Genomic DNA, 14446 nt, shown 5'->3' with positions numbered 1-14446 from the left:
GAGGGAATAGTGACCCCCTTGCTCTTCTGTGGGTGAACGGAAAGGACGTGGTTTGCTGCCACCAAAGCCGGTCCTCAGGCCCCTCTTCAGTCCCCATCGCTGCCATCTGATGTAACAGACTCAGCAGAGGTCCTGTGCTAGATAGTCTTTTTGTCACATCACAGCAGCACGTGGGGCTGGTAAAAGAAGACCTAAGTGGGGTTTACTTTGCTATTTAATCACACCTTGAGTTTCCACTAAGTCAGGGGGTTGTGTGGAGAGATGGATGCAAAGGGTAATGTACCTATAAAAGAAGAAAAAAAGGATGTTAGCCCCAAGCAAGGGCAGGGAAGGCTTAAACAATGTAATGTATAAAAGTATTACAAACTTTCAAAATCTGTTTTCATTTCCCTTATATATGACTCTCCAGTTTAAATAATTAGAAGATGCTTTGGGCTTTTTGTACCATCAGGGGCTTTGCTTTTCCTTCTTGAAAGAAGGCTTTTAAAGCTGTATGTGGCAAAAGCATAGAGTGTATTAGGGTCATTTGCTAAGTAAACTGGGTGGTTTACGTTCCAAATACAGTAGCCATGCATGCTGGGATAGCTCTATAGGAAGAAGGTCTGTAAACATGTTTGGCTGTATGAAGACCATCTGTGTTCAATGCCTGAATAAGTTACTTGTTCAAGAGGCAGAGCACCGCTGGCAATTTTGCCTGCTCTGGACAGAGGCTGTTGAGGTCTCTGTGGAAGCCTTTTCTCCTGGAGCAGGTGGCCTTGGTCATGTAGCATCCAGACAGTAGGTCCCTGCCTCCCATTTGCGCGCTACTGCCCCTGCTTTGCTGCTCTGGTGCTTTTTGGAGCCTTTGTGCCAATTCAAGTCCCAAGACAGAGTGGAAACCTGCAAAAGAACAGCATGGGAAGAACTATTTGATCAGTTTAATCTTCTCAGGGTGGCAAGGTACCTGTGTAGGAGCATGGGAAGAGCAGGTCTTGTTCTCAAACCATTCCCTCTCCCTGTGTGGTGCAACTCTGATGATGTTAGGAATATCTTTTTGATGCATCTGTGTGTCATGCTGTGTGGATTGCAGATTCCTCAAAAGCCTGGGGTTGCTTGTATCCCTAGTTATTTACCTGTGCAGGCAGCATTTAGCAATTGATCTACATAATGTTATGCAGTGTAGGCTGAGACTTCTGTGGCACAGAAATCTCTCTCTGGGATAGTTTGGATGGCAGCAAATCACACCCTGGGGCTGTTTTACCAGGGAGATTGTGTATGGTTTAATTTCTCACAAGCATTTCCATTTACTGTTAGATAATTCTGTCTCCATATAAAAGGCTTTTTTATGCTCTAAGACACCATCCTGTCAAAACACCGAGTGGATCACCAAATACCAGGCTGGTAGCTGCCCTGGAGCTTTGATTGTTGAGGAATGTGCTAAGTGCCTTGGTGAGGAAGGAGTTTTGTGTCTGGGAGGAGGTGCTGGTGATGCCTCTTTCTGGAGGGCTTATCTGGCCTCAGTTGGCTCTCACAGGCCTAGGAGGCTTGCAGATTTCCTGATTCTTCATTAGTAGCAATGATTCATTTACGTAGCTTATATAATGGTAGAAGAAATTCTATGTCCTAATGATGGATAACCTCAGTACAGAGGGTGGGAGGAGGGGAAGAGGGGAATGGAAGTATGCTAACCATGAGGTCTTTTCTAATCAACACCAGGGAATGGCAGGTCAGGCTTGTGATGAGAATTAAGTTCCTAATTCTGAGTGTTTGCATAATGCCTTTCATCTACAAAACACTTCCACAAACACTAATTAGTATGAATTACAGCTTGGTGATTACGAAAATAGGGCTGCAAAAGTCTGCGCAGTTCGCTGATAACAGAACATTCATAGGGTTTTTTTTCTGTATTCAGGGTTTCGCATGAGGTACTTCCCCTCACTCCCTGCTCAAGTGCTTTGTGTTCCATAAATATAAAACCTGAAGCACGCACACAGCGGTTAACTGCCCTGGTATCCAGCATGTTCCTAGTGCATTGCATGTCACTGAGGCAGTGGTGATGAGTTCCCACGCTGAGCTCAACAGCAGCTTGTCTTCTGGTGGGCTGGGTTTGTATGCTGATCGAGAGCAGTCTGCTTTGACCTTGCTGTCTTCACTTTGCACGGTGGCACATTGTTTTAAAAACTTTGAACGGTTAGTGTCAAGAAGTTAAATATTTGAGATGCCCCACAGGTGATGCTACTATTTTCTTTTCAGATGTAAAGCTGTCCTCATGCAAGGAGCCATGACACTGCCTTCTTAGGTGTGACTTTGTCAATCATTGACACTTTTTCACACGTAGTGGTGCACTCTCCCAGTTCCCCAAAATATAAAAAATTATAACAATGTCTCCTTCTCAGCCCTTCACCCCGTATTTTATTGATCTCACTCTATTTTAAGTAAAGCAAAATCCAAAGTTCTAATTGTGAATGCATATATATAATATACTTTATAGCTGCTGGTAACAATCTGCTGAAATATTTGAATAGAAACACTACAGCATGTGAAACTGGACGAAGTTGTGAGATTTAAATGCTCTTTATTGTGCTGACATTCAACCTGATGGCTGGCTTGGAGCTGACAGACTGCTTTGAATGGGTCTGTGAAAGCTGCCTACGAAAAGCAAGTTCATATATTCTTTGTGGAAATGGCATATGGAGCTGACTAAAAGGGATCCTCAGTTCCACTGGAAAACTTGTGGGAGTTGACAAGTTGAAAAATTTTGGAAATCTCCACATAATGATCCAATTATTGTTTAAAAATAGCAGTGTGCTCTGGTGCTTCATATCATTCTTGCACGGGAAGAGGGGGAGAAAGGGGAATTATAAACACTAAGCATGAGAGTAAGATGTAAAAATCTCATGTTCCTTTGACATCAAGCCCAAGCTCTGCAGCAGGTGCCTCCCCAAGTTTGGTGGCAGCGTAACTCTTCCTCCTCGTCAGCAGTGTACCAACACGTGCAACTACAGGTTGCAACTGCAAAGCCTGCCTGCGAAGGAGCAGTGCAGATCCTCATGCCCCTGTTGCCAGCACTCATTTTTGGAGCGGTTTCTTCCTCACCCTCCAGTCGGGCTGGTTTTGTGGATCCCTGTGGCTGCTGTGGGGATACAAGGTGGAGGGACAGTTTTCTTGTGAGTGCAACTAACGGCTGCCTAAGGCTCAGTGAAGTGACGTGAGCCCTGTTTTGTGCTTGGTCCGTGTCTGTTAGGCTTGCCCTCAACAATAAGGCCAAGAAAAATAGTTTTTTGAGCCAGCTCCTCTTGCAGATGGGGCTGAAAAGCACGTGTCTGTTGGGAAGAGGAGATCTTTGCAGCGAGTTTTGTGGCTGTAAGCTATAGAGAAATAATATACCGTGCCATATAACATATAATACCATAGACTCTCTCATGCTACTACTGAAAACTCTTGACAAGTTGCTTGTAATCTCCAAGGGACTTGTTTACGGCCTTACAGTAGTTCCTAGATGTTTACTTGTTCATCTTTGCTGCTTCGAAAATGATGGTTAAATCAAGCAGTAATACAATGTGCTGTCCCTGCTTAATCCCATCTGAAAGGAATGTGTCAATGCAAAGCTGGCTGAGAAATCCAGGTTTTAGTAAGCTGAAAAAAAATAATGAGAAGAATTAAAAATGGATGGCAATATTTGGAAGGGATTGCATGACTTTTTCACCTCTTTGCCAGCTGTAACGATCTAGCTTTATGTCCATCCTGGCTTTTTAACACTGTTTCTTCATACTTCCTTATTTTTAGGGTTGGTCGACGGCCCGTACTGCTCTTCTCTGTCATATTCATTTTGATATTTGGATTGACTGTGGCACTCTCCGTGAACGTGACCATGTTCAGCACACTCAGGTTTTTTGAGGGGTTTTGCCTGGCTGGAATAGTCCTCTCCCTGTACGCACTGCGTGAGTATGCCTTCATCACCCATCCAAATTATTGATACGTGGTTTGCTGTTCTCTGGCTTCCTGCTTTCATCCAGACAGATGAAACCTGAATCCTATGGACTGAAAAAGCTTTAGCCTGAGTTTTGTTAAGGAGTTAGAGGTTTTGCAGCTGTCTCTCTAAGTTGCTACAGAGTAATCTGTGAAGCTGTTTGAGAGCTCATTTTAGGAGTTATAAGAGTTATGTAAAGGAGTTATATATATGTAAGAGTTATATATAAGAGTTTGCTTGTTGTCGTTTAAACCTAGAAGTCATCTATGTCATAGCTATAATGTGTAATGGGAGTGGATTTCACCTTGCAGTATTGAGCTTGATAGGAGACTCCCCACTTTTACTGTCTCTAGCAGTATGTACTTGGCACTTTTTCAGAAATTCCTGTTATTTGCAGCAAGAGATCCTGTGTCCCTACCTCAGGACTGTAAAGTACGGCAAAAATATGTGAGAAGAGCCTGAAGTAATTTTATCAGGGATTGGGTTTTTTTTTTGGAGGGTGGTGGTGGTGTTGCTTTTTGTCTGTTACATGGAAGAAAAAAATAACTGTAAAGAAACTTGAGGGGAAGCTTGTAAGGAGTGTTTATATTTTCATATCTAGGGTGATGTGTAAACTTGTAGCTAAAACATTTGAAAACCCCTTTTGGAGGCCTTGCCTTTGGAGAGTACATGTGTGATGCCACCAGCTTAATCTGTGTCCCTTGGATATGCTCCAGAGAGCTCTGTCTGCTGCTTCCTTGGCTACTTGTAATTAACAGAGTACTGTACCACCTGAGGAAAACACAAAATTGCCCACTCTTTATTATGGCTCTGGAATAGTATTAACTATACCCTGGAAGTTGCTGTACATATGTTCATAAATTTTTATTTACTGCCTGTTGTAGATGGTATCCAACTCATTGAGACTTAGCACAGAATCCTTACTCTACATGGAGTGTTTTATAGTATTAAGTTCCACAGTTTTGGTTTTGGTCTGCAGCAAAGGGAAAGAAGTCCAGCTAGGTTATATGAGACTTTGTTCTGTATCGCACTTCTTCATTATAGCTGATATGGTACCTGAGATACATATTTTTATCTTCTCTTGCTTTTGGTGAAAAATCTCCAGTGAGAATTTTTCACCAAAAACCCAAAAGTACCACTGAAGACATTACACTTGTATTGGGAAGCTGTGGGAGGAGGCTTCAGCCATTACCAGTATGACATTCAGCTGGAAATTTGGAAATTAGGCTTGTTGGGATTTTTGACAGCCCAATGCAGCTTGTTAGTTTTTCTTGGTTAGTGGTTTGTTCTTTATTTATTAAAATAATACATTATTTAAAATATTTTAAAAAAAAATTATTATTATGGACCTTTTGAAATTAGAGGGAAAGAGTGTATGATCACCTTAGGTCAAGTGTATGTGTCACCTTGGGTCAGACAGTAGCATGCCATTCCAAGGCTTTCATTCAGCAAAAGGGAGATCCTGGTTAGTTCATGCCCTGCTTGATCCAGGGCAAGGATTTGAGTCTGATTTACACACATATGCGTACCCTGATAATTAGCGTTTGCTATCACCACTGCTGTCTGGAAAGACATTGCGGGAGTAGAGTGACTATCTCTGAGTAGGAGTAGGAGAGATCTCTGTGAGATTAGCTGCAGCCTGTAGATAGGTGTACTTGTGTGGAAGTAAGAAAATGTGAAAGATGCAGCCCCTGCACCTCTTGTAAATCTTCTGACCCTTCTGGCTGGGGAGGTGAGGGGAAGGGTTTTCCTGTATTAAATATTTTCATTTAAACAAACAAAAAAGGCTGTCATCTTGGTGCAGAGCAACAGGAGAGGATTAATCTGTCAAGTCTTAAGAGAATGGGAGTAGCAGGGGTTTTTATGTGGTGATGTTGGTTTTGATTTCAGTACTCCTAATTTGTTAGCCCTTCTCTCAATTTAGATTTACTGTCTTTCCCTTTCTGCTGGAGTCTGTAGCATGCCACTGCATTCCTTTGGAGTCTTATTCCATTTCATAGCCCCTCTTCCCTTTCTCTTCATGGCCTTCATTTCTTCCCCTGGAGGTTTGTTGCCCCTGAATTCCCAGCTGGCTGCCCTGAGAAAAACAATAGAAACTGGAAAGTTTGATCTGCCAGACAGTCATTAGCTGAAGTTTTCAAAGCTACTGTGCAGAAGCGACTGTATACAGGCTTGCATAGCCTGCAAAGGTAATTAGCCTGCCACAGGGATCCTTTTACACTGTGTTGAGCTTGCTAGTTGTGCTTGGATTTATGGCCTGCCTAAGGGAAATTGTCAATAGCAGTCCTGGATGCTTTGGGAGCGGGAAGAAGCACCGAAGTGCTGTTTTTAAAACGCAGAGTTGCCAAGGTTGAGTTGTCCACACCATTCAAACTGCACTCTTAATAGCCTAATGCTGTTTTCCCACCTGTCTGCCCTAAGGTGCAGAGCGAGCCGGGGGATGAGCCTTGCCTTCTGTGGAGGGACAGCACTGAGCCCAGACCACCTGTGCTTCTCTGCAGGCTTTCCCCAGTGTCGTAGTGAGCTAGCTTCTTGCAGCCTCCAAGTGTAGCCTCTGGCCTGGAGCTGCTTTGGACTTGTCTAGAGAAACCACTTTGGGATGTTGATTTGTTAAACTGAGAAGTTTTCCTGCAGCTGCTGTAGTTTTGTTGGAAAAAGGAGTTTCAGGTGAAATTTCTCATGAACCTGCAGGAAGAGACAGGCTCTGAGCAGGTGATGGTTTTTGCTGCGGAGGGAAGCAGAGGAGAAATGAACCTGGGGCTTTTCCCTCCCAGGTGCTATAGGTCATTGCATCATCTAGGACAGGGGTCCTCAAACTACAGCCAGTGGGCCGGATACGGCCCCCCAGGGTCCTCAATCCAGCCCCTGGTATTTGCAGACCACCCCACACACACATACACACACCGGGGGTTGGGTGGGGGAAACGAAGTGGCAGGCAGTCTGCTGCTGCTGCTTGATCTGCTCGCTGGCCCCCCGTTTAAAAAGTTTGAGGATCCCTGATCTAGGAAAACGAAAGGCAGTTTAAACCTTTTGCAGTGAACACACACAGCTTTGAAAGGCTTTTGTTCCATGCTGATATGGAGTGGGGGGAGCTTCTACCGTCTTCCAGAAGCAGTTTTCTGCTTGGTACCAACCTTCGGTGGGTTCCTATGCTCCTGAGCAGCTGGCACACATCTTGTGTGGTGAGGCACCAGGAAGGTCCTTGGGAAACTCTCCCCACCAGGAGAGCAAAGTGGCTCCCAATATGCCATGCTCAGCAGTCATCTGATACACAGAGCTGGAGCCGTCTGCTGAGATGCTGGTTAGGTCCCCTGCTATGCTTGCTGAGCAGATTTCTGTGGAAATGGTCCACCCCTTGTTGGAGAAGGGTGCTGGGACTGCAGATTAAATTTCCTGGAGAGAGAAATGGTGAAGGGGTGCTAAGGAGCAGTCAGGCTGCAGTGGTTGGACAGGGCTGTATGCCCTGCCCAGCAGTTAAATGTAGGAAAGCATATAGATTGAGGGGTTGGAGGAGGACAGGTTGTTTAAGAGAAAAGCTATTTTTTCTGAGAGTGCGTTTCGCTCCAGTATTTGTTGCTGCATGCATGTCCAGGAAGGAAGGACGGGCATCCTGCCCCTGCTGGCTTGGCACAGTTGGATGCATGGCGCTGTGGCCTTCTGCCCAGCTGAAGAAGAGGAGGTTTGAGTTTACCCATTGGGGTGGAAAGCCCTAAGCTGGTCCTACAAGGGAGTTCCCTTCAGACAGGCCAAGAGGAAGGAGAAGAGGTGTGGGAGCCCTGAGTAGGGACACGTGTGCCTGAGTAATGCTCAGCTGGTGTCTGTGGACTCATACAGAGAGCGAGGTGTGCCACTCACTGCAAAGAGTTCTGCTTGCGGGTTGCAACTCATGTGGGACGAAGTACACTTGGCAAATGTGAAAGTCATGGGAGAAAGCAAATTTGATTATCTCAGGGCAGGGGAGGGCGTTGCTTCTGGGTCACTTCAGTCTCGCTGGGGCATTGCCTTGGCTGTGACCACAGGGCAGCCCTTTCCTGTGTGCTTCTCTAGAAGGCCAGATTCTGCAGCTGACTCAGCACGGGTCCCTTCCTTAGGGCTCGCTTTCACGAGCAGGCACGCTGATGCAAGAGCTCTTATGGCTGAGGGCAGCAGTTCCTGCTCCCTCTTCTCTCTTCTCACGTGCTGCTGCCCAGGCCACACTGGTGCCAGCGTCTGCCTAAGCCCTTGCGAGGGACGCTATCCACCTTCCCTCTGGAGAAGGCAATGAGCTGTTGTCCGTGGGATGGACCCTCTGATCTTGTCCCCTCTTCCTTTGGGAGATCTGCTGGGTGTTAAATGAATGAAGAGAAGCAAGGGTTCCCGTCCAGCTGATTGCTTCCTATGCCCTATCTGTCTCCTTCCCGATGTCCGTGCTTTTGTCGCTTTCTGGAGTCAAAACTAGGATGATGGTATTAATTAAACTACTTAAGGGGGAGGAGAGGAGGGGGGAAGAGTTGTATTTTTTCTGGCAAATGCTCCTGGCAGGTTTAATAAGCCTCCTGTTAAAGTGCTGCGTGCCATCATTAACGACTGTACCTGAGCTCAGACAGCACAAGCCATGGTGCGCGTTTGCGCACAATTGCAGGCTGTTCAGCAGTTTCATGGGTGACTGAACTACAGATTATGCTGCAAAATTAGAAAGTCTAGACTTGAATGAACCAGTAAATAGGCTCTGGAAATAGCTTTGCTGAAAGGGAGACAACATCTCAGGTTGGAGTGGGGAGGCAGGGGTGTCCTCCAATACATAGTAGCAGGATGAGTAGGCATGTTGTTTCTCCTTCGCTGTTAGAAGAAAAAAAAGGTAGGAATGCTGCTGAAAATCACAGATTGTGTTTCAAAAGCCTGGAGAAGCTTGGCAAAGGCTTCCAGGCTGGCTAAGGTGTCCAGCTGTGATGTATCTTTTTCATTTATAGTTAGGTCAATCCAACCTGTTACTCCTGTAAATTACACAGGCGCTGATCTGAGGGAGGCTAAATGTGGCTGCTTAAGATTTTTTATTTTTTTTTTAAACAGGTATCCTGGAAAGCTGGAGCAGCATGCTAGAAAGCTTGCTCCAGGCTGAAAAATGAGCAAGTGCCAAAACAGAGTGTGGAAGCCTCTGGGTGTTGGGCTGTAGGGATGTTATTTGTAAAATAATTTTGCTTCCAGTCAGGTGTCAGTATAAAGGGTGAGATTTATCTTTCTTTCTTTTTTTCCCCCCTTCTTCCTCTCCCTCACAGAAGTGTACGAGGCTGTAAGATCCTGGAGCATCCCAAGTTTATAATTTTCACCTCTCTTGCAGCTGAATGTTCTAAACAATAGAATTGCTTGATTTTTATTCTCCATTTTCCTCTCCTGACTCTTCAGTAGCAAGCATGGCCCTGGCTAGGCAAGGCAAGCGAAGCACTGGAAACTGCAGGCTCTGAAGTTATTCTGTGTAATCTGAACCAGCTCGATAAATAACTCTGCAAAGCATTCCCAGATCGGAGGATGTGGAAAACATCTGACTCCTTTCCTGTGCATTGACATGTGCGCTAGCTCTGCAGTAACATTCAGTTCTCTCCACTGACAGGTCTGTGATAAGATCAAGGTTGTTAAGCCACCTACCTTCTGTTTATGTAACCAGCCTTTCCTTGCTCTGAGTCACTTGATGCAGATCTAGTAGGAGTGATCGCAGAGGGATCCGCTGAATGGAAAATCTTACTGGATCACCCTAAAGTGACCATTAACTGTTAAACGATACCAAAGCTTCTGTTTAGAGAGGAGTCACAGGCTGTTCTAACATTGAGATGGGATGTGAGTTTCTGGAAACAGCACTTCTGCATTTTTAATAGCTTTGCACAAGACCGGTTGTAAGAAATAATATGCAGTAGGAGCAATCCAGCTGCTCAAAAAAAGGACTATGCCTGCCTTTTATCAGATGCCTGGGGGCTCAATTTATGCAAGAGTGGAAAAGGTTATTGGAATTACAGTGCTCTCCTTATAAGTATAAATCTTCCTTGCTCTACATTGCTTCCCTCAGTACAATCAAATTATGACTCTTCATATAATCTATTGGTCTCTTCCTCCTCAGTACTTTCTTCTGAATTTTCTTCCCTTTTCTGATGGTCAGAGTGGGGATGGACTCTTCTAGGAACACAGTGGACATCACCCTTATTTTAACCCCTACAAACTGTGTTCTAGAGCAGTGGTGCCCTTGAAGCATTGCTAACATTGTCCTGAATCCTGGGAAAACTGTACCATTTGAGGCAGCACATTTGAAGTTTATACCATCTTAAGGTATGCTGAAGGGGAATAAAAGAAGGATCTTTCTAAGGTTTCTTGGGAGGTTAGAAGATGTTTGGTTAATGCAGAAATTGCGGCAGGATCTAATTTTAATCAGTTTTGCCATTTCAGTTGCTAAAAATCTTGTGTGTTGTCAATGTGACAGAAAGCCCAAGGAATTAATTTTATTTGAGGTACATGCTGTATGACTGGTCAATTGAGAATGCAATAAGATGCAACACTGCAGTTGTTATACTTGTGATGATGACAATCAGATGAGATTAGAGTACACTTGCAATTTCCCCAGCTTAAAATGCAGCTTGCATTTACCATTTAAAGTGTCCGTCTTTTAATTGTTCCAAACCAGCTACAGCAGTTTGGGTGTGCTCAGCATGTGAAATTTTACTTTCTGTCATGCAGATACTTGTAACTGTAACTGTTCAGGATTGTAATGACATTTTTAGGGATTTTTTTAAATTATTTTTTTTCTGAGCAATGTCAAATATACTCATAGGTCTACTCATCCCTGTTGCACAGCTAACAGCTTGCTTCCACTGAGAGGAAATGAGAAGGGCTCCTATCTTCCCCTTCCACATTCCTTTGCATTGTCTCAGCTGCTCATACAACCATGTCTTCAAACTACAAGGAAGTGTTTATGATGGGTGTATAGTTAAATCCAGAAAGTTGCCTTTCACTTGCAACTCTGACTTGGCTAAAGTGGTGTTAGTTACTCTTACTGTAAGAGTAAATTGTAAAGTCTGTTTCCCCTGCTGCTCTTTTTTTTTTTTTTTTCTTCTTTGTTGTAAGACAGCTGCTAAATGGCTTTTCCTCGCTATGCAGATCCAAGCTATTCAGCGTTGTGAAGGAGGGTTGCTGCTAGCCAAAGCTTCACATAACGTGTGCGTGCACATCTGTGCAAGCCCTGTCCAAAGTGACTGATGCTGCTGTCGGGCCGTGGGGGCTCTGTACCTTGCAGAGTCCTCTGGCTGCTGTGCACCAGCACCGGGCACTGCCAGCCTCCCTCCTGGGAGCGGGTCTCAGCAGGATGCCAAGGAGTCCCCCAGCAGGAGGAGAGCATCCCACCACAGCGGTCAGGTCTGCTGCTTCCCACCAGCAGATTAAAGCCTTCCCACTGTGCCCAGTGCCTCAGCTCCAATGACTGCCTGTTTGGGCTGGGAAATGGTTGTGTGCTTTGCAGTTACAGGGGTTTGATATTGCAGCAATGTTGTATCATTGGTGTATGTCTGATACTGTCGTGTGTTCATAGTTAATCCCATGCTTCCATGATCCGAGAGGATGTTGTGTTCTTTTTTTCTCTGAGAAATGCGACTGATTCAGAAACAGGCATGTGGACTCTGTTAGTTGTGATTTATTTTTTTATTTTTAGGGCTGGGGGATTTTTTTGCTAGCGGGAAACTTTGTTTGTTGCAGAGAGCATCAAAGAGAAGTTGTACATATAAAGCCTATTTTGCTAAGTCTGTTTGCTTACTGAGTTTTAGCTATCCTGTTCCTCGGCCGTGTCTTTACATTTGGCAGAACTTGAAAACTGGATGGACTAGGGTTGGAAATAAGATGGGCAGCAACCAGCTCAGGAGCTGCCCTTAAGGCACTCAGCATAGCTGGGGAAAAAAAATTCAACCCTGTGTTTCTTCCAGTATAGGTAGACTTTTTTTGTGTGCATCTGTCAACTTTCTGCTGCAAGAGGAAGCACACAGAGGTTCATAAATCACCTATGAATGAACAGTGCTTTACTTCCCTTTCCTGCCTGTCCCTACAGGATAGCTTGTCATGAAAATGCAAGCCAAATTATCGCAACAGGATGTACACAGAGGAAAAACCATGTGTATGAAGAAGGTAGATTTAGAAGTTATCTGTAGTGACTTGAATATTCAAGTCCAGCAACAAATGTCAGCACACATTCACATAAATATTTATGTGCCTTTCAAGAGGAACTGTAATTTAACAAGGCTAGCCAAATTCCCATCCCCAGTCACACAGACATGAGTCCTATTTTCTCGCTTACAAATAACATAACCCTGTGGGATTTTTACTAGTTCAAGTTAATTAAATTTCACTCGAAGCATGAAATTTGCAGGCAACTCTTGTTGCAGGATTTCTGCAAATGCATATTATTTAGTCAGATACAATAAAAAGTTCACTCTTGTTTTAATTCTTCATTTTATTTGTTGCCAGTCTACAGAATTCAATCATACATGCTGTTCCAGTACTCATATCACTTCTCTTTATTTTTTAAATAAAACTACTCAAGGTTGCATTGCAAATGAAACTGTTGAAGTCATACGCTGCAGTTACTGATGGACCTGAAAGTATGAGCTATGTTTTTGTCTTTTGAGAACATCTGGTCCCTTCTTAAATGAATTGTACATAGACTTAGTAGTTTTTAGAGATAAGTTGAGACGTAAGTGTTTGTTAGTATCTTGAAAACTTGTTTGCTAACATTCTTTGCATTCTGGTTGTGGTGTGAATTGTGAGAGAAGAAATCAGCTTACTGAAGTCTAATGAATGATCCGCAAATCTTTGCGAGCACTACTCCAGTTCCAGATATGAGTAGTGTGTCTGCTTTAGTCACCCCACACATTCAGTAAGGAGTCTTTCAGCTATAGATGATCTTGAATTTAAGCTTGGTAATAAAACAGGTAATATCTTAGAGAAGAAGGGTGGTTGAAGAAGGCTTGTGGCTTGGAAATGTAGCTGTTGCTTGATGAAGTGTCTGTGCTGAACTGCCAGAGGGAGCATGGTCCAGTATTTGCATCAGAAGTTCCAGACCCTCATTCCTGCACCCCTCTTGGATGCACCAGCATCTCTCTCTTACTGGCTTGTGTTTGGAGGAATTCAGGGCAGACTAACTGTTCTTGTGGCTTCTTCCAGCTTTCTGTCCTAATGCTGTGGCAGAGATCACCTTCTTGTAGAGCAAACTATTAGTTTGTGCACTGATGCCTCGGTGCTCTCCCAAACAGTCGGGCGTTTAAGTGCAAATACATCTCCATCAGTGGCTTACCTCACATATTCAATATATTAGGTTAAGGACATGCATTTCATTCTGCTGCTGTGTATTCTCAGAGGAGAATAATCTCTGGCAGAAGCAGCAGCGGAGCCTGATGTTTGCACATGCCTTGGCCAGCCGAGCACATGAGAAGTGCCACAGTGCAGTGGAAGAGGGCAAGCTCTGCTGGAACGCTGTGCACTTTAATTAATAATTCTGTTAAAAAGCAGACTGCAAGACCTGTGTGCCCCGGTACTAAGCCGTAGGTAGGTTACTTTATGTACCATCTGTTATCCAAACAGTTGAGGCTAATTCCCTGGAGAAATAAGGAGGGTGTTTTCACTGTGAAGCATTCAGTTCAATGGATATTTAAGCACGTGGACCAGGGATCATTGTCTAAAATAAATAAACAAATAAATCCCTGGTGTCTTCTGCTTGATCTGAAACTGCTGTCCAGAGGGAACAACGTGCTGCTCTGCCAGCTCTTTAGGGGCCTTCCTCGCTTCCAGTGCTGCTTCCAGTGTGACTTCACTCCTGTGGTGGCGGGCAGTGTAGCTGCCTCCTGGATATAAGCACTCAGTTTACAGTTTTATAATAAAAAACACACAGGAAGCGGAGTCGATAATGTGGTGAGGCAAAAAGCAATATAATGGAAGAAATGGTTTTTTGTTATAGCAACCAAAAATGGATTGAAGGCAGGGAGGAAAAACAAGAGCAACTTATAAAGATTGTATAATGGTAGAAATAGCTTATGTGGTGAAATTGCAACCAGTGTTCTTAATAAGATCCCATTTTTTTGTTTCATTTATAGCTTTGACTTTGAAATAGGGGTTTTTGCCTGGAACTTGACTGACTTGTTTTTCAAGGCACAAAACCAAGTCTGTGTTTCTAGGAAGCTTGAGGAAAATTAATTAAAAGAGCTTTTGAATTACAGATTCATTAAAAATGTCTCTGCTTTGAAATCTAAATAAATAAAGCAAGCTGCTGTCAATGTTACTCATCTATTGGAAAAAATGGCTGCTCTTGTATCTGTACAGTATAGAAATGCAATTACTGCACTTGAGTGCTTTGGAGTTTGGGCAGGAGAAGCTTTGTACCAACCTTGACTCTACCCATTTGAGTCTTTTCAGATGTCACGTGTGAGTTTAGAGCTGTGAATCAGCCTGAAGTGTTGTCCTGTTCTGCTGCTTTTTTTTTTTTTCTTTAGTGAAGTC

The 14446-nt window shown here is 43.9% G+C and overlaps 1 protein-coding gene across 5 annotated transcripts in view; it reads left to right on the top strand.

Moving 5' to 3' along the window:
* Positions 1-14446, top strand: part of SLC22A23 (solute carrier family 22 member 23) — a 113684-nt gene that overhangs the window by 20261 nt on the left and 78977 nt on the right. For all 5 annotated transcript variants that reach the window (XR_008731191.1, XM_055703622.1, XM_055703621.1 and 2 more), the window contains exon 3: positions 3766-3920. Coding sequence is in view for 4 of the 5 variants with exons in the window: in XM_055703622.1 (XP_055559597.1) it covers positions 3766-3920 (155 nt within the window). In the remaining variant the exon portion in view is untranslated. The remainder of the gene's footprint in view (positions 1-3765; positions 3921-14446) is intronic.

This window comes from Falco cherrug, chromosome 3 (genome assembly GCF_023634085.1).
Source record: "Falco cherrug isolate bFalChe1 chromosome 3, bFalChe1.pri, whole genome shotgun sequence".
Taxonomy (NCBI): Eukaryota; Metazoa; Chordata; class Aves; order Falconiformes; family Falconidae; genus Falco; species Falco cherrug.
This window is presented reverse-complemented; position numbering and strand designations above follow the sequence as displayed.